Consider the following 20,012-nt stretch of genomic DNA (forward strand, 5'->3'; position numbering starts at 1 on the left):
GGACCTTTAGTGGTTGCTTCACATATTTCCATTCTGGGCACAAATCAGGCAGCAAAGATTGAAATTCAACCTGTAAAGGTTTCATTTATGCCTAAAGTAAATATCAGGTACTTTGCTACCATGGTGATGAACACAGTAAAAGCACCTTAAGCACTCCCACTTCTGCCAGTGCAATAGTCAGAAGGAAAGCCTGGCCACCACACATGTATTGAGCTCACACTTTAGAAAATGTATTGAATGTTGCAGTTATGCAAAATCTAAAATACATAAACAATAAATGAAAGAGAAGTTGTGCATATTCTGCACTTTCCTTGCTCTGGTCCTGCACAGAATGTGTAAGAACTGACTGATCAAGGTCTTCCAAGAAAACAGCAATAAAACTAAAGTTTCTGGGGGAAGGGAACCTCAATCTATCCCACTCTGACTGGCTTGATGCCAGCAAGAGATGCCCAAAGCATGGAGAGGATTGCAGGTCAACAGGAGAGCACCCGAAGGGCAGCACAGAGGAATCTAAGCCTTTCCCTCCAGCAAGTTGCTTCATTGGAGACACAATTTAAATGCCTCTATGCTAAAAGCACAAAGCATGGGGGATATTGGGAAGAAATTCTTCTGTGTGGGTGGTAAGGCACTGAAACAGAGAAGCTGGGATTCTGGGATCCCATCCCAGAGAAGCTGGGATGCCCCATCTCTGGAAGTGTTCAAGACCAAGTTAGATGGGGCCTTGAGCAGCCTGGTATAGTAGAAAATGTCCCTCCTCATGCCAAGGGGGTTGGAACCAGATGATCTCTAAAGTCCCTTCCAATCCACTCTGTGAAATTGCCCAGGAAATTACTCACCTGGTTTGACTCCCATATACTGTTAATAGCAAGAAACAAACACTCAGCTTTGGAAAACTAAGAAAGTTATATATTTTTTATTTTAAATAACCAAGCTCCCTGTTAAAGCTCAATACCCCAATGTTCTCTTTAAAATGACAAATTATTTAAAAGATTTTTTGTTTCAAAACTAAAGATAACAGCAGCTCAATCTTTAATGTCTGACAATTTATATTACAACACATATTCTAAATCTGAAAGCACAAAGAGTTTTGAAAATTGTCCCAGACTGTCAAGCTGACTTTGACTTTTTGGGAGCAGCTCCACCATCTTGAGCTGACTTCTCTGCTGGCCTCTTTTTTAAGCCTTTCATTTTCCGTGTCTGCAGTTTACTAAGATCTTGCTTCTGCATGTGGATTCGACCGTAAGTTGTACCAAACACATCGTGGGAGATATTCTTTTTCTTCTTAGGCTGCAAGGGAAGAACAATGTTAATATTTCTGAGTACAGTCCCAGGAGCTCTGGTGAGAATCAACTGCCCAAAAGCAAGGCCTCATACATTGGTTGGAGAGACTAAGATTTGTGGTGTGTGCTCTGTGTGCTTCCAGAGGAGAGTCTGGCTGCCAGCTGAGCACCAGAAAAGTGCTGTGGCCCCAGGAATGTCAGTTGGCCTCAATGAAAGTAAGCTCTGGTCAAACACACAACAAGTAATACTTCAGCCCTTGCTCTTCTTCACAGAGAGATCTGAAAGCAATGCCCTTCCCAAGGTACATACCTTCAGGCCTTTTGGCTGTTTCAAAGACAGCTTATAAAGGTCATCTGAGGCTAAATGTGTCCTCCTCATAACCAGATCTAATGAAGGTCCCATCTCTTCCAGTTCAATTCTAGGTATTTTACAGCCAGATTTCTTCAGAAGCACTCTGGGAGGAGAAAAACAATGAAAATCAACATTGTCCCCTGTGCTAGAGATTAATCCATCTTCCTTAACAGCTTCAATCCTGCAGTTCAAAATACTATTAAATCAACTGCTACCACTAACTCTATCATTGGGAAGGCATCCATCAGTAACAATTTGTTATAAATCAGTCCCATTACAATTTGAACACATCCAAAATATGACCTGGCTAATGTAATTTATATATTTTTTAACAAGACTAGTATAATCAGTATCACTTTTAAAACCTAGCCCCAGCTCCCTGAAAGCCATATCACTTTTCAAAATCAAAACAGCATCCTGGGTATTATTAGACAAAAAAATATTTACTATAACTTACAGCAAAAAAACCTGAGCACTTATCTGAGAAAGTGTTTTGGTTCTTTGTTTTTAAGAGTGAGGCTGATTAAAATTATTTTATATTAAGAGAAACCAAAATCACACAGAACACAAGTTATGAATGTTCACAGGGAGTGACTGTGAGGGTCACCAATGCAACAAGAAAGATTTCCTTGTCCTGCCTTTTCCTGGTTTTCCTTGTGCATCTCTGTCTGCAGCCTATTCCCTAAGTGAGGAGAGTAGAAATCAGCCTGAGAACAGACTAAGGCCATCAAGTCTAAGACAGTACCCAGAATTCACTAAGTTATTTCACACCACCTTACTAACCGAGCCTTATGAAAGAGCAATCCTGAGCCAGGAGGAGCTCAACAAGGAAAGAAGCAGCAGACCTACAGCTCAAGTGCTTTTCTTCTGCTGTACAAATTACACTGGAGCACCTCTACACATTCCATGTTCTAAATGCAGCTCAAGCTAGTTCAATTTCACAACTACAGTATAAAGTTGACAAGTGTACCAAAACTCAGACAAACAGATAAAAGAGATACTCACTTGTAGCTTCTCATGTAAATTTTCCCATCTACAGCTGTGAAATGCAGAACGTACTCTAAACCAGCCAGACGAATATTGGGCACAGTGGGACCTCTGAAGAAATCTGAGAGAGTATTTAAAAGGAATAAATGGCAGGTTTCTTGGCTGAAAATGAAACCAACAGATACCTGTAACAAACTGGTGATGTGATGTGGGCCCATTTTGAAACAGAAATCTCACTAAATAGCCCCTACTTCAAACTGCAGCCTGGCCAATACTCAGGACAGAAATTTAACATCACTTGTTTTGGTGTACATTGGTGAATCCAAATGTGTGTGGATATCCTGACACAAACACAGTGACTTCCCAGAGATAATTTTGGAGGAATATACATGCTACATATATATATATACTTCCTATACATAAGTGCATGGAAAAGAGCAAATACACATTCAGAGAAGTAACTTAGCATTATTGAGCTAATTGGAATAATTGCATTGTCCTTTTAAATATTCATCTCTAAATTCAGGGGGAAAAATTATCTTATTTGGTGTATAGACCAGTCAATGCTCAGAGAAACATAGATCAGTACAGAGAAACCATTTCCTCAGGTATCTGTTTAAAGACATCATTCAAAACTAATACTTAAATCTTAATCATAGCAAGATTTGGAACAGTAGGAGGGATCAAAACCAGTACACAGCAGATCAAAATTGCACCTTGACTATTCTTACCTACATTTTCTCTAACTTTGGGAAAAAGTTTAGATATATAATTTCTTTCATATATCTCTCAGAACAAGGTACTTCTGTGCTCTAAGAAAATCAGTATTTGTCATTATGTCTAATGTTTTCTCTATTAATAAGCAACACATCTGTGAAAATAAGACACTGCAAATACTTGCCCAGTTTGCAAAGAGAACACTGAAATACAGGTTAAAGACAAAATGGGCTGCCTCTAGCAAGATTCTTATATCAGGCTATGAAAATATACTGTGCAATCAGAGAGCCTGCAATGAGCACAGCAATCTGTCCAACATATGCAGAGGGTGGTGAAAGAATGTGACCTTGACCAAGGGAACAAGGTGTGCTAATAAACATGACAGGGCAATGCTGAAACATACGAGAACCACTAACAGATGCAAAACACATCACTCTTTTCTGCTCTGTACAGTTTTCAGATCCCTTGGCTACTTGTCTTTTCCTTCACTACCTTTTTGAAAGAGCATAAGCATTGGAATGACATCCAAAACACAGTTTAGCTGGCAAATAACAGATGGAGTCGGCCCAGGAAACTTTCTTGGTCAATTAAATAGTCTCTTATTTCAAGTCGAACTTGTAGTTAGAGGAAAAGTTGCAAATAAAACATTTTGTTCGCTCATGGCATATTTTTTTTCCCTTCAATTAGTTCTCTGCAGGTACACAAGCTTACATTCACAGTGGTTTTATTGGCAACATCTCTCTTTCATATTTTCCTGTGGCATCATACAACTTTTACCCACAGGATGATCTCTTCCCATAAACACAGGTGGTCAGGAATTTGTTTCCTGGCAACACCAAACAGCTGCAGAAACCTTACACTTCAGTACACCTAGAGAGTTGAAGTTTTTAAAACATACTCTTAATTTACAATTCTTGCTTTGGTTGGACTAGAGACTTGCTTTCTCCTTTCTTTCCATTCCCAGTTCTCTCTCCCCCTTGTCCTCAAACATGTTTCCAGAAAGTCTAATTTACTCTTTCATACAGAGAGCCTTTTAGGACCTTTCTATTTCCAGATTAAATTCCCAATTTATTTTGGAATGTAATTCCTTCTGTATCAATTTGTATCCAAAAGCTGGTAATACTGTATTCTATGTAGCTTTGGTTAGTGTGAATGCAGTTCAAACATTTCCCAGCCACCCCTTTCCTGGCCAGAAAAAGTCCTCAAACTTTTTCAAACGCTTCAAAAGAGTGGGAGGAAGGATGTTTGAAGACCAAGATGACAGCCAATCTAAAATTGCAGAGATCTGCAAACCAACATTTAGAAAGTGTATAAGCACGCTCTATATAGTGGTCTGGCAATTTTTAGGATAAAATAGATGTGCAAAACAGAATTAACAACAAGCAGGCAGTGTTGTAACAGTTGAAGTATCTTATAGATGCAGGCATAAATAATTATTAGAATTTCATTAAATACATTCCAAGACTTACATCATTTAAATGAACTATACTACCACTTGGAGAGCAATGAAAACCAAAAGAGAAAAAGTGGTATGTCTTTCTCTTCCAGATCTCTAAAGAAAATGCATCTGTCATTTACTTCTCCTAAACAGCTTCTTCCACTTCACAGTTTAACTAGACTGCAGCATTTGGTTACCATGAAGACAATAATTCACCCTTGCCCTTAATTTTACAAAGAAACTGCTGTAAGATGATTGTCCAAACATGCATAAGCCCTTTTGATATCACAAAAGCCAACGAAAGCTTGGTTGTTCCTCAGCATCACTAGCATCACACTTCTTTGGCAACAAGAAGCTGTCAGCTAGCAGATATTCCCTCTGGGATCCCAACAATACTGGTACAGCAACAATATATTTGCAGCTGTTGTTATAAAGACAATCTTGTATCTTAGCAAGAGCAGCAGCTTAAGGGTACCATCTTTTGCAGAAATTGAACAAATCACTTCTTCCTTATTGGTTAAGGGCAGTTTTGAAGCAGGTCAGATTAATAACCAAACGATTTTAATTTGTGAGTGACACCTTCAAGCCTTTACTCTCCTTAACCTTTTTCTTTGACTATTGTTTTGCACCTGGGTATTTCACAGAACTCATCAGAATAATTAAGACCTGGAGTACTTGGCAGAAGTTCAAGAAGAAAGATTGGGTGTGGAGTGCATTTGACTGCCAAGTCATTAATGCTAATAAATAGGAGAGGAGAAAGGACAGGCAAACATCAAGAGAAATAGGAAGGAGTGCTCAGTTATTCGGCAACTATCTTACTAAGCATGTCTGCCATTTCAGCTGTCTGATCATGGGCTGCTTGAGCACATCTGGATGCCCAACACTGTGCAGATGCCTGAACAAGATACACTTCAAAAACGGCACCTGCTTCCTGTGTAAATACTCATTTACAGTGACATAAACATGCAGAAGTAAAACTCAATTATCTTTGTAATCTGTCATCTTCAAAGATGTATAAGCTCAGTTACTACTCCTTCATACATCCCCAAGAACCAATCAGCTGTATTGAGAGGAAGAAAATTTACTCCTCTCCTGCTCCCTCATTCCAGATGAAATATTTTGCTTTAAGGAATAATACTAAGGAAAAAAAAATCTCATTTGTAGGGTCTGTTTCTAAAGAGCAATCTTTTGACCATTTGCCTAGAAACCCAAGAATGGAACTAAAAGAGCAAAGACTGCTCTTACTGGGCCAGGTTCAGTATTTTACCAGAACTTAAAAAAAACCAAAATTAGAACAAAAAACCAACCCTAATCTACTTTTAGGAAAACTATTAAGAAGAAAAATCACTCCACCCTACTTACAAGATCTAGTTTTGCCAAGCAAGAAGCATTTTTTAAGTGCCAAGAGACACAATATCCTGTAACTTCTTTGTCTACATATAGCTTCTACAAAGCTACAATGTGCTTTATCTTTCAGAAGCTCCAACTTTAAGATAATAAAAAACTTCATGCCAGTTTGTTTCCTAAGCTCCAAGCCTGCCTTAAAGTTAGGGCACAACTTATCTACAGCTGATTTTTGCTGCACATGTTCTCTCTAAGTATCCTAAACAGCGACATGCTTGTTAGAATTGGGGGAATTTCCAAGAAAAAATGCTTTCAAAACAAAAACAGAAGCTGAATTAGATTGATTTGACTTTTCTGTAAGCAAAAATATCCAACTTTCTGAACTTAATCCACTGATTTCAATCGAGATACTTCAGAACATTATTTGGTTAGAAAAGTGACAACCCAGTACAATTATAAGGACAAGACATTTTGGAAAACCACAGTTTTCCCACAGCCAAAGGAATGAACTCTAGTGAATATGAAGTTTCATCTTCAGAGTCTTTTAGGACGTTCTTTTGTCCTCCCTTTAAAAGTCATCACTATTAGTTAACTTTAATTTTATGTGACATGAAACCTACAAGTGCTCATTGTTGTTTTTCTTCTGTGCTGAACATAAGCAAGCATTTATTGACAAACTAGCTTTTCCCAACAGATCATATTATTACAGATCCATGCAATCCTACTGCCCATATAATCAAAATACTGACCAATAAGAAGGCTCTTCAGTCTTCTGTATTCTTCATTCACATCAAACATGTCACCAGCAAATATCAACATAGGTTTTGTCCCTTCAGGACACTTACTGTTCTGTGGAATAAGAATTTTAAAACAACAAAAATTCAGACAGTTAGGGAACATACAATTGATTTAATACCTGGCCAGTCATTCAACACTGAAAGAAAAACTGCTTTGATCTGTGATCAACAGGGACAGTATAGACCAACGAAGCTAAATTAAAAAGCAGAGCATAAAATTAACATTTTGGAGTACACAAATTACCAATGCTCATACTGCATGAAACCCTTCTTTTAAACAACTTGATTCATTTTCAAGGCACAGAAAAAATTGCAACCACAAAAATCCACCAGTAGGTGTCACTGAAATACTGAATTAGCAATTCTTTACCTTGATATCTTTTAGGGCTACAAACTTCTCAACGCCCAGCTCAATCATGTCTAGCACATGGTAGTCAAACATGCGACCTGTGAGAGTGAAAAAGAAAATCCAGCTATTTAAATATTCACTGAAAACTACACCTATCATCCCAATAAAAACCCAAGTGACATTTATTACCTATTATCAGGTTGTTAGGTCGCTTCTTGTTATGAGAGCCAAAGAGAAACAGAGAACAATCTGATTTCTTGGAAAAAAACTCCTGCAATTGAAGAATAAAATCAAATTTTTGAGTTGCAGTTCACAGGGTTTAAAATATTCTGCAAAGGCAGATGGCACAAACATATGAGCTTAGGAGCTACTTAATGAGAAGAAAAAGTGCACTTACCAGAAGAGTTGTGAGCATGTCATGAGTGTTTTTCAGCACTTATGTTAAATTGACAGCTGGATTCAAGAAATTTCTTTTTTTATTTGCCATTGCATCTTAAAATACAAGTCAGGCAAATTTTTCTTGCCATTTTATCTATTACCCTTTCTTGTCATTCCTGCTTATTTGATGTCACTCAAGATACTTTCAACCACTTCTCCTTGACTGACAAGTAAGTATTGTCAAGCTGGCCACCATTTTAATGTCTCACTGTAGTTTCCCAACTAAGCTTTATGCAGCATATTGGCCTTGCTCTTCCTGCATTATGGGGACTTCATTCTGCACCCTGTCCCTGTCTTCCAGCTCAGGGTACCAAGAGAGCAACTGGTGTTGCTATTATAGACTGAGGCAAGGAAGGCATTAAGTACCTCAGCATTTTCCTCATCCTTTGTCCCTGTGTTTCCTCTGCATCCAGTAAAGGATGGAGATTCTCTTTAGCCCTCACTTTGTTGGTGATCTAATTGTAAAAACATTTTTTATTGTCTTTGATGGTAGTAACCAGATTAAGTTCTACTTGGGCTTCGACCCTTCTAATTTTCTCCCTGCATACCCTCACAACATCTTTGTGGTCCTCCTGCGTGGCCTGCCTCTTCCAAAAGTGATAGACACTCTTTTTACCCCTTAGTTCCAGGGGTACTGGAAAAACTCTATTCAGACAGGCTATTCTTCTTTCCTGACAGTTCATCTTTTGGCACTTAAGGATAGCCTGCCCAACACTCTTGTAAGAGAAAACATTGTTTATACTTACCAATGATGTTTGGTCCTCAAAAGGTCTGGTAATATTTTTCCTGAGAGGAGGAGAAAAAAACAAGTTTAAAAAAAAAAAACAAAAAAAAAGAACTAGAACAGGCCCAGACAGCCCCAGATTCTTACTAATTCTCTGATAATAAAAAGTTTTGCATTCTACCAGAAAGTCCAGCAGTAAAGGCTCAGTTTGAGTTCAAATCACAAGTCATATGACGACTACTGCCAGGAATGCCTTAGTGCCATCACTGCCATTCTAAGTACTTTCCTCCACATTTCCTGTCTCCTGAGGCCTGACCTGCAGAACACCCCACCACTACCACCAGTGACACTATGAGTAAATGCCTTTGCCTGTTCATTCATTAAATTTAGACAACCATTTACAGCTGTTTCTGCAGTACATTCATACAGACATGGGGTTCCCACTTTGAACAAGACTTAGAGCTGAATCCTGCTCCATACCAGCTGCCACAGAACAGGGCTCAGCACCAACGCTGATCACATGTTGCTTGTTTCCAGTCTACTGAAAATTATGATCAGTCATCTTCTGCACCCTGGTCATTGTTCAAGGTCCCAGGCTAGCCTGCATCTCTATTCATGCCCTGAAACTACCCTAAAATAAAAGCTGTCTGTCTGCCAGAAGACTCAAAGATGCCAAAGTGAGATCACTTACCTTTTATACAGTACAGCAAAAGGCTTCTTCACAGCATACTGCAAAACACAAAGTTTAACACGTGTCACCTCTTAAACATGTACAGCACTGTTGTTTTTACAGGAACATGTGAAACAGTAACTATGCAGAGCAACCTAGAAGAAGGTACCTCAAAAGCCTGCTCACAGTGATACCCTTTGAGCTGGTGACAGTCTTGTTTTCAAATTAATTGCACAAGAAATTATTTGTAGAAACTAAGAAATAAAAAATTAACTGAGAAACAGGTGAAACCAAAGCCATGTAATGCAATCCCTCTGCTTCTAAGGGGCATAAGGAAAGATAGGGAGAGAACAACTTGATTATAGAAGTATAAAAGGATAAGAAAACAACAAAGCAAAGAGAAAAATGAGTGTAGGAACAGCTATAATATTTTGAGCTATGGAGTTAGGAGACAAGTTTGGTAACTCAGTTTTAGGAGAGGCTGAAAGCTCCCTATTAATACACACAGTCAGCTTACAGGATTCTGGGATATGACTTAGCTGTGTGATACAGTCCCAATTCTGTACCTAATCCTCTTAATCCTCTTGTTTTCAAACAGACTTGGCAACATTTCACTTATATACTAGACAATTGTGAAAAAATAAAAGAGCAAGCTCAAAACTTCTGGCAAAGAAGAAACTGAAAGAAAGCAATCTTCATTGAGAAGCAAGTAATGACACCTTTGGAGTACTGGTCATTCCGAGATTTGGGGTACAGGGAGAGTAGGAAAATACTGATAATGCAGCAGAGGCAGAACATTGTAAGAAAGAAAGAGGAAGGTTGCATGCTAAGTCCAACAACTTACAATGTCTTTAAGCACTTCGGTCACTGTTAAATTTGCATTTCCTCCTTTTATGAGCATAGCATTTTTTGTATTTTCATTTAGCTTGGGCTCTCTCTTCTCAAGAAATCTTTTTGCTCTCTTAGTTTTAGGCTTTCTGTAACAAGAAATTAAAAGTTAAAAGCTTAATATATATGTAACAAGACTTGACACTACAGAAAACTGAGAAGCCAAACAAGAATTGGAACAAACTGTTCAAGTAACTTGTTTAAATGACTCAAACTAATCCCAACCTGCAGAATTACAATCAATGACAAAAGCCCTGTCTCAGTTAAATGTGTTTTTACTGCGACCCCCCTTCCTCTCTGTCCCCCCAAATTAGCAAGGGTGATTACAGTCTTATGCTTTTCAGTTTCTGCTAATTTGGAGCTCAAGCTATAGCTATACTAGAATTCTCAGCTTACTGCCAGGCTAAAGGATTCCCCTACCACCAGCTCCCTCAACAAGCCAAAAACTTGCTTATGAGAAGAAAACAAAGTTCCTCAAAGACCACCAACAGCCCCCAAAATAAAAGCTGTTGTCAGGAACCAGCGAGGAACGCTGGGCACCATCCAGGAGAAATACTACAGCCTGCACAGGAGCACAGACCTTAGACACCACCACATAGTGGCTACGTGACTTAAGAATTACAGTTGAGGATTATCTTCTCAATAAAGTATTAATTTAATTTTCTCTTTGAAATAAACAATACCCCCCCACATACAGAGGTATCCCAGCATCGTCAGGGGTGGAACAGAGCTCTGGATATCATTGAGTCCACCCCCCCTTGCCAAGGCAGGGTAACCTGGAGCAGGTGCCGCAGGAATGTACCGAGGTGGGTTTGGACTGTCTCCAGAGAGGGACACTCCAGGATCTCCCAGGGCAGCCTGTTCCAGCGCCCTGTCACTCTAAAGAAGTTCCTCCTCACGTTGAGGGGGGACTTCTGGTGTTTTAAGTTTATGGCAACTGTTCCCCATGCATCACTGAAACTTCAGAAATGAATTCTCTCAGGTGTACGCAAACACAGAGATTCAACACCAGCTGGTCACCGCTGTTATTTTAAGCTACCAACTGAGAAAGGGGTGTTTGGCCGCCACTAAAAAGATGGCAGCGCTCGGCTTCCTCTTCCCCGCACGTTTTCCATAAGGCTTTTCTGTCTGTTGGCTCCCCCCGTGTAACCCGGCCGGGCCGCTGCCCGCTGACGTTTCCCGGAGCGGGGTCCCCCGCCACACTCACACCACCCGGTCCAGCGCATCCATGGCTGCCCTCACGTGCCGGACAATGTGCGGGGGCCGCTGCGCGTCACATCCGCCGACAGAGCGGGACGGGCACGGCGCATGCGCGGGGCGCCTCTCCGCAGCATCGTCCCGCGAGGCGGAGGGTCTGGAGGGGAATCCGTGCGGGGGGCGCGGAGGGTGCCTGGGCTGTGCAGCCTGGAGCAGAGGAGACTGAGGAGAGACCTCACTGCAGTCTGCCACTTCCTCCTGAGGGGAAGAGGTGGGGCAGACACTGATCTCTTTGGTGACCAGTACCAGGACCTGAGGGAATGGCCTGAAGTTGTGTCAGGAAAGGGTTCTTCACACGGAGGTTGTATGGTTGGGAAAGTTAGGGTTAAGAGTAATAGGAACAAAAGCTCGACCGTTAGAAATAACACTTAAAATATTAAAAGACCCCAACATTATTATGAACGTACTCATTGTGTGTGATATACATAAAATGTTTCCAAAAAATAATACTGATTACCAGATGAACTAGAACAAAGAAACAGCTTCAGTGTAGCACTGAAAGAAAAGGCTGAGAAGGCCAGAAACCTATGCTGCTGGAACACTTCTTGTACATAGGGAAAAAAACTGACATACATAGTGCCCGAGTAAGCAACTAGTTAACAAAACACGGGAGAGTTGCTGTGTTTGCATTCTGTCAGAGGACAAACTCCTGAAGCAGCTCTCTGTTCTCAGTGGCTGAAGCAGCCATAGCAAGAGCCCTCTGTGCAGGAGGCTCAGCTGCCACCGAGTGCACCACAAACCCTCCCTCCGGCACTCAAGAGCCTGCGTATTCCCAGGATCGTTATTCCAGTTATAATTGTCCTCTATCTATCAGCACCACACAAATCAAGCATGACTGATGATGTTTTTAAACTTCCATGGTTGCAGTTAAATCCAGAGGAATGGCTGTACGGTCTCCCTGAAACCTCAAATGCAACACTACCATGTGAAAGATCCACACCCAGGCTGGAGGCACATAGAACATGTTCCCTTTCCTTCCTCTCTCTGCCTCCCTTTCCCCTAGAATTCAAGTTGCTTCTACACAGAAAAAAAAAAAAAAAAAAAAAAGGAATAATGGGATTGATGGTTTGAAACTGTTGCCATTTTAGTGACTTCTCTTTACTGATGCTGTGCTGTGAACAACGCTGTGGGTGAGCTTCTCCTCTGATCATTACTAATTAAGGTATTACATAATTATGCTGGGAATAATTAGGTGTTCTCATCCTCACAGTACTGTTGCAGTTACACTGTTTTGAGGGAGGCAGAGAAAGGTAGGAAAGAAGAAGGGTCAGAGAGAAAATGTTTTCTGTTTTAAAATTATTGTGCTTTTGAAAAACATTATCCCGCGTGCACCACACACTCAACTGTGATACAAAATGGTGTGTGGCAGAATAAATGATGTAGCAGTATCAACCCACAGACTAGCTAGGCAACACAATACGGTCACATGGACCAGTCTGGGAACCACTGATGCATGGGTACAGGATCTTAAGCATAAAACCCTTCAGGAAAATGCCAGAGAGGAAGATTAGAGACAAGAAGTTACTGTGAGGAAAAAGAAAAACAGGGTGACCACACTTCCTTTTACATAACACATATTATATCATACAGAAAATAGGAGAAGCAGCGTGACAAATGCCTCTTTAAGACCTGGATTTCATTTGCTAACAAATTTGCAGGGGTTTTCAAGACCCGAGTGGACAAAGCCCTGACCAACTTGCCCTGAATTTCAGTGTTGACCCTATTTTACATAGGAAGCTAGATGAGAAACCCCCTAAAGTTCCTACCCACGTGAAAGATTTATAAACTCCATCAAGGAGACAAGGGACACTAGAGAGAATCTAAACTAAGAAATTTGAGGAGCATTCAATAAAAGCCACACTTATTTAATTTGTTTTCTTTCAATAACTGCAGTACAAGAGCAGACACAGTATGTGGCTGAATACAACACACAAGGTGAAGCCATAGTTGAAAAATTCAGGTCTTTATTTTAAACAATGGTGTTTCTTTCTCTTTACAAAATGTTTCAGACTGTACAATACATCAACATTTTTCTAAGCTAGGAGTTTCTTTTAATTATGTAACCATTTCCACTTGTCCAGTTTTGAGGTAGGGATACATACATTTCCAGTCAGTAATTTTAAAAAACAATTAAGCCCTTCCCATTATAATTCAAACACAAATGCAATGCACAAGAACATAACGTCTGTTTTTCCATTATCCATTTTTCAGAGAAGGTGGAAACCATGTCATGGCCTATAAAAGTTGGCCCATTAATTCTGTGAAGAAATCCTGAAAAGATCAGAGTTAGTATCATGGAGGTACATCCTCTAAGGCAGCATTTTCAGAAGGAGATTCCTCTGCCCCAGAAGCAGAGCTGTCAGGCAAAGGAACAGGGGCATCTATTTCCAAGGTGTGCTCCTTTTCCAGGTCACAGTTCATGTTAGAATTGCCTTTGCCACTCACCTCTCCCTCTGACTCTTCAGTCAATTTATCTTGGGCCTGAGCTGACTCCTCAGAATCATCCTTTTCAGGCAGAAAACTGCAAATCATATTAAGCCTGCTGTAGGAAAAATCTCTGTCCTTGATCTGCAACCACTCTACTCCACCTGATGAAAAGAAGGAAAATTCTATTAGTGACAAAAGGAGTTAACAGCAGTGTTTAACTTGTTAAAGTTCACTGTTATTAAGGCTGAGCCAGACCAAGATCGAAGTAAAAGAAGCACCTAGAATAGAAAGATGTGCATATTCCTTTCCTATTACTTTTCACATACCCATTTACTACTTTTCATAGTCAGAAAATACAATGCAGGACTAAAAAGATCTTTCTTCTGATCTAGTACGACAGTTTCTGTTGTATTTAGGTGTCTGATGCCACTCTGAAAATAACTTAAATATAAATCAAAATGCAGAGAAAATATTTCATGAATGCAATGAAGAGAATAGAATATTTGTTCACCTAAATATTAGATCTTCAGGCAATAGGTAATAACAGAGATAGTGCAAGAACTTGGGTCCTCTCTTTAACTCAAGTGTAACAATAAGCTGGAACAACAGGTTGAAACCAACCCCAAACAGAAATGGGATTCCACTCCCATTTTGATTTTTACTCAGTACATGTTGTCAATTCACAAGATGTAGTTACTTTGTATGCACAAGTTAAATTCCTGTCACAGTACAGAAACAAAGTGGGTTTCAGTAGTTATCAGCAGTACTGCTGCTCCAGAATAAAAAAGGCCTTTGTATTAAGCAAAATACTCTCTAGTCTCAATTTATTACCTATACTATCACAATAATGGTTTCAGTTTAATATTACATAATTCTACAGAGAGAAGTGGTACGTGGTGTTGATAAGAATGCTGATGTTTGGTTAGATTCTAGTTGACATTCCATTTTATACCTCCTATGGCCAGTGTCCAGCTGACTGCTCATATTTAAGATAAAATGGCTATATATTCTTAAAATATGAAGCAGTAACACTGACTTGAGTGAAAAAAAGCAGCTAAAAGCAGTAGGACAGTTCTAATGAATACTGCTATATATAGTAGGATACTTGGTATTTGGCTATGTAAAAGTTCTGACTTCTGTACAAAAAAAAAAAAATAAATAAAGCAAACGTATGAACCCTGAGTTCTGCCTACAGAATGAAAATCAATATAAATGGTCTTCTAGGTATGTCTTTGTAAGTAATTTAGATTAATTTCCATTTAACTGTAAATTCAGTAAGTACAATTCAGTTCTTTTCAACAATTACGGACTCAGAATGTCCTTAGAAAAAATTATGGAAGTAGGGAAAAAAAAAAAAAAAAAAAAAAAAAGAACTACAAAACAGCACCTCTGATTTTGAAACTTCTAGATGACAGAAAAATGTACCAGGGAGCATCAGCATATGTTTTCCCTGCTCTTACACATCTTTGCAGTGATCTCCTAGTAGCCATTTCTGGAGGCAGCAATGCTCAGAAATGTATTTAATTTTTTAATTTAAATATACACATATGGTGCCTAAAGAAAAAGTTCCTTAAACTTCCTGCATGCTCTTGAATCAAACACTTAATAAAGGCTGACTCTCCTTGTGGATTAAGCATAATCCACTTGTGTCCGCAAGCTTAAGAGCAGAATCACTCACCAGCACTCTCTTCTCCTTCCTTCTTTTCTGTCAGAAGGGTCCGTGTCATGTTCAACTTCTTCACTGTGTGGCACTTGTATTTCAACTGTACTTTTTGGTTGCCTTCTGCATCTACTAAGAAGAGAGGAGAAAAAACAATACCCAAACCCCAATCGTTATAGTGAATTCCACTAGCAACTGAAACAAGATAGTATTTTTAACCTCCCTAGCTACGGAAACAAACAGAACATCAAATCACAACAATTACCTTGCTCTGTGTTTTCTTCAAAAACCACACAGGTTCCCAAAGCATCTATGAAAAACAAAGTGAGAAAGTTTTAGAGACTAATTTGCATCAGTTGCAGATAATGCACCCACTGGCCCAGCTATGGGGAATGTTCTGACTTCCAACCCCTCACAGAGGCACAGTACTGGTAAGGAACTCAGAACAGGCAGGAGTATCACAGTCATTGGAGTCACTACAAGGGAAGATCCCAGACCATTTTCTTCCAGACCAGTGTTGTCACCATAGGGCAAATGAAAGAACTACAGATTGCACAATGTGTCAGTCCTGCTTACACAAGAGACAACAGCACTTTAAGGCATTTTATATCCCACATTTCTGTCTGCAGTAATACTAGCTGGTGCACCTCAGAGTCAGCTTCCAGACATACTTTCCCTGGAAGTATCATGGATGCATGGTTAATTTAGCAGTGAACTCAGACTGCTGCTGCTCTACATGGTGTTATACAACTACCCACAACTACAGCGTCTCACAGGACCTATTGCAGTAAAACCACCTGATCTTAAGAAAGATCCTTGGGTCACGTGAAAAGGGAAAGATTGAATTCACATAAGTTTTCCTACCTTCATATTCTCCTGCAAATACATATCTGTCGACTTGTAAAATGGGCCTCTCTGTCTCTATTCCCTATGTAAAGAAGGATAAAATTGCATAATGTCAGGTCTGTATTAGCCCAGGTGCATTTCTCACTGTAAGACCAGCAAAGACAGACATAGCAGAATCCAGATTATATCAATTCCTCATCATACATGTTTCTTTAAGTATATTAAATACAAAAAAAACCCCAGATAATACTCTTTTAGTAATCATAATAAAACCTAGTATAGAACTGTATAGAAAATCCTCTAGTATATTACAACAAATTGAGATCAAATGGCAGCCAACAGTCTATATAAAGTACTTTTATTTCCTCTAGGAAATTAATGTAACCTCCATTTCAAATTAACAAAAATGCAGGTGTTTGCATGAAGATTATATTATTTTCTAAGCTACAATTAATACCAGTTCTAGAAAGTGGAATAACTTTAAAGTAACTTCTTCACACAGGGTGAAGAAGTCCAGCACAAGGCATTACATCAGCACCAGAAGTGCCACTGCAGGGTCACAGAAGCTTCTGTGATTACTGTGTGCCTCTATTGTGAAGGAGGTGAAAATTGTTGCTACCATATTTTTTTTAAACAGGAAGTGAGTGGAATAGTAAAGAAGCACTTCTGTCAGCTCATTCCCTTCCTCTAGAACACAGGTTTTCCAAATACACAAGCCAGCATCCCATTTTTCTTATATATATCTATATACTGTATTTTGATAAAAATCAATGTCTGAACAGAACACACTAATTAAACCAAATGACTTTGAATAATACCTTGTGAACATCAGAATTATTCAGGACATGAAGACAAGCACTTGCTAAAGGTTTTGAAGATAAGGCACTCTGCATAAAATACAGAGTATCACACAGGTTAATATGAATTTGTTCAATTTTCCTCATATATTTCTGTGTTTCAAAAACACAAGATCAACAAAATTTAAGCTCTGGGATTCCCTTTGTTCTGCATGAATTGAGAATATCAATAACACTAAGCTAACATATAGAACATATTTTTGTGGGTTTTTTTTTCTTCTACAAGAAGCAAATACAACCAATAACACATCAGTACTAAACAATAGCATTATAGGGGTTTTTCATTCAAAATTTTATTTCTTTTGCTGAATTGCATTCCTTTGAGGACAACGCAGAGTTGGAGACCGTCTTCCCCTGATAAAACCAGCGTCACAGAAAAGTTGCTAAACAGAGTAACACAGAGCAGAACTCTTAATTATGGTTTTAACAACAGCTGTCCCTTAGGAAAAGTCTCAAAGAATGCTTACTCTGCAGAGTGAACAAGTAGACGTGGATACAAGTAGGACACAGTATGGATACTTTAACCTTTTACTAGTAACATTACAAAGGAATCTCAACGCACAACATTTAAAAGAATCCCACCAGCAGTACTGAAGCATCTGTAGCCATTCAGACATCAGTATGAATGATACATGTAACACATTTCCAGATATTGGATCAAGTCAAGGAGGGAAACCTGCTAATCGATCCAAAGATGAATATTTCATCAATTTTGGTTGTATTTCTAATTCTGAGACATTCAGAATTGACTTCACCATTCATATATATTGTGATCAGCAGCACACTAAGATGTTCTCTTCCATCTTTTCAGCCTATAATACAGGTCTACTTTGAAAAAGTACAAGTACTGCTGATTTACAAATACTATCTATACAACTCTCATAGTTTATGTAAGTTTGTCCTATACAGATACAGATATATACAGTGATTAAAAACTCAAAAGGAACAAGACAGAGAAACCAGATTCCTACAATAACCTTAGAGTGAAGGAAACAACATCCAAAACTGTTCACAAAATGCCTAATGCTCACTTATACTTTACAAGACTTGAACTCGCCAGGACACATCTGCAAAAAAAAACCATTATAAATACAATACAAATCTTAAATATTTTACTTTACCTGTCTGCTGTATTCCAGTTATTTAAAGAAGTGTGATTAACAACTTTTTTTAAAATGTGCAATACATAACTTAAAGAAAAATTAAATTAGAACTTGAAATCAGAGCAGATACTGGTCCAAGCTTACATATATTGAAAAAGTTTCCTTATATTTATGCAATAATATATTCAAAGACTTTAGGCTGTTTCTGAAAGAGAGCCCACAACATGCAGCCAAGCACAGCACACAAAATTCTCTGCCAAAGATTTGATGTAATGTTATCAACGTCAAGAAATTTAGAAGCAGCCTTACTCCCTTGTTCACATCTGTAATAACTTACCCCTTTCCTATTGTGCTGTAATCACTCACCAAAATCTTGCACTTGTTTTCACATTTTTCTAGGAAGTCTGAATCAATAATTCCTGATAGCTCAACCATGACCAGTTGCTCCTACAATAAAAGTTGATCATGTACAGCTATAACAGAACTCAGGGGAGAAAAAAAGGCCTCCCCGAAATCAATCTTTACCAATAAGAACAGCATACAAAGACACAGCCTTTCAGGATAAACAGACCCCAAAGTGAAGTTTATGCTGCATTTTGTCAAGAGACAGAACTCCTGTAATACCCAGGGAAATTTAGTGACCCACCGTTCCATAAGACACCCGTTTCACACGTGAATTTCCTTGCTTTTTCTTCCTAGCGAGCAATGGGGGAGCACTTTTTCCACCCTTGAAAAACATGCATCAGTATGGCTCTGGGAAGATCCTACAGCACTTCCAGTACCTAAAGAGGGCCTACAAGAGAGCTAGAGAGGGACTTTCTACAAGGGCCTGTAGTGACAGCACAAGGGGTAAGAGATTTAAATCGAGAGTGGGTTTAGATTAGATACTGAAATTTTCATTAATGAAAATATTTTTTTTTACTCATTGCTCAGAGAATTTGTGGATGCCCTATCCCTGGAAGTGTCCAAGGCCAGGCTGGATGAGGCTTTAAGCAACCTGGTCTAGTGGAAGGAGTCGCTGCCCATGGCAGGGGTTTGGAACCAGATGATTTCTAAAGGCCTTGCAACCCAAACCCTTCTCTGATTCTGTGATTTTATGGCGATAGGAAGCGACATAAACTGCAAAGGCGCTCTCTGACCATGCCATTTTCGGGGAAGCCCGAGGAAGAACCGCCAGAACCACACAGCTCTGGGGACGGCACCGCTGCGGGGACTGAGCAACACGCCGGCCCCAGGGAAACGCGCTCCCTGCCTGCCCCTCCGGCCGGGCGGAGCGGGGCCGGGCCACGCCCCACGGGGGGCCGGACCCTTCCCCTAGGGCTGGGGAGCGCCTCGGTATCGCCATCCACCAACCTCCACCTCGTCCTCCTCCGCTCCGTCGCTCCTCCCGCCCTCGCTGCCCGCCGCCGCCGCCGCCATGTCGCCAGCGCCCGACTCAGCGCGCACCACGTGGGGCCCGCGCCGCCATCTTAGAGCGGAGCGGCCCCGCCCCGCCCTCAGCGCGGCGCCTCCCTCAGCGCGGCGCCTCCCTCAGCGCGGCGCCTCCCTCAGCGCGGCGCCGTGCTCCGAGCGAACCTGGCCTCGCCTCAGCGCTGAAATACGAGAGCACGAGCTGCATTATGGCACTCCCGAACGCCCTGCGAACTTTTTTGAATCCCAGATGTGGTACTGGAAAAGGGGAGTTCCTAAAGTATCATTCTTCCCTCAAGCTTTTATTTAAAAAAAAAACAACAACAAAACACGTTACCAGACACGTCTTTTTAACAATGTTCTGCTTCTGGTACAGACTATCAGTTTAGAAAGCTTTTATTAAATAATAAAATATGCAGTTAGTTTTTGCTACTCGTGTCCTTTGCATGATGCTTTCTAGTTATCTTG

The 20,012-nt window shown here is 40.0% G+C and overlaps 2 protein-coding genes across 7 annotated transcripts; both read right to left on the reverse strand.

Moving 5' to 3' along the window:
• Window positions 1–898: 898 nt before the first annotated feature.
• On the reverse strand, window positions 899–11,280 carry RPF2 (ribosome production factor 2 homolog). 2 transcript variants are annotated; one of them, XM_009092949.4, is made up of 10 exons: window positions 11,192–11,280; window positions 9,941–10,073; window positions 9,118–9,155; window positions 8,449–8,488; window positions 7,454–7,535; window positions 7,286–7,362; window positions 6,868–6,967; window positions 2,638–2,740; window positions 1,591–1,735; window positions 899–1,287 (listed from the first exon to the last, which is right to left on the reverse strand). In XM_009092949.4, exons 1-10 carry the CDS (start codon window positions 11,212–11,214, stop codon window positions 1,108–1,110), a joined length of 921 nt encoding a protein of 306 aa, XP_009091197.1. In that variant the 5' UTR covers window positions 11,215–11,280; the 3' UTR covers window positions 899–1,107. The 2 variants fall into 2 exon arrangements, with proteins under 2 accessions (XP_009091197.1, XP_050828567.1); XM_050972610.1 differs by lacking the exon at window positions 11,192–11,280 and adding an exon at window positions 11,024–11,043.
• A 1,908-nt stretch (window positions 11,281–13,188) lies between these two features.
• GTF3C6 (general transcription factor IIIC subunit 6) lies at window positions 13,189–19,613 on the reverse strand. 5 transcript variants are annotated; one of them, XM_050972614.1, is made up of 7 exons: window positions 18,781–19,407; window positions 18,501–18,581; window positions 16,193–16,256; window positions 15,594–15,638; window positions 15,347–15,460; window positions 13,687–13,829; window positions 13,189–13,512 (listed from the first exon to the last, which is right to left on the reverse strand). In XM_050972614.1, exons 1-7 carry the CDS (start codon window positions 18,871–18,873, stop codon window positions 13,477–13,479), a joined length of 576 nt encoding a protein of 191 aa, XP_050828571.1. In that variant the 5' UTR covers window positions 18,874–19,407; the 3' UTR covers window positions 13,189–13,476. The 5 variants fall into 5 exon arrangements, with proteins under 5 accessions (XP_050828571.1, XP_050828570.1, XP_009091209.1 ...); XM_050972613.1 differs by lacking the exon at window positions 18,781–19,407 and adding an exon at window positions 19,488–19,613 and having other exon boundaries at window positions 13,189–13,829; window positions 15,347–15,457; XM_009092961.4 differs by lacking the exon at window positions 18,781–19,407 and adding an exon at window positions 19,488–19,613 and having other exon boundaries at window positions 13,189–13,829.
• Window positions 19,614–20,012: the final 399 nt, after the last annotated feature.

The sequence above is a fragment of the Serinus canaria genome, chromosome 3 (assembly GCF_022539315.1).
Source record: "Serinus canaria isolate serCan28SL12 chromosome 3, serCan2020, whole genome shotgun sequence".
Classification (NCBI taxonomy): domain Eukaryota; kingdom Metazoa; phylum Chordata; class Aves; order Passeriformes; family Fringillidae; genus Serinus; species Serinus canaria.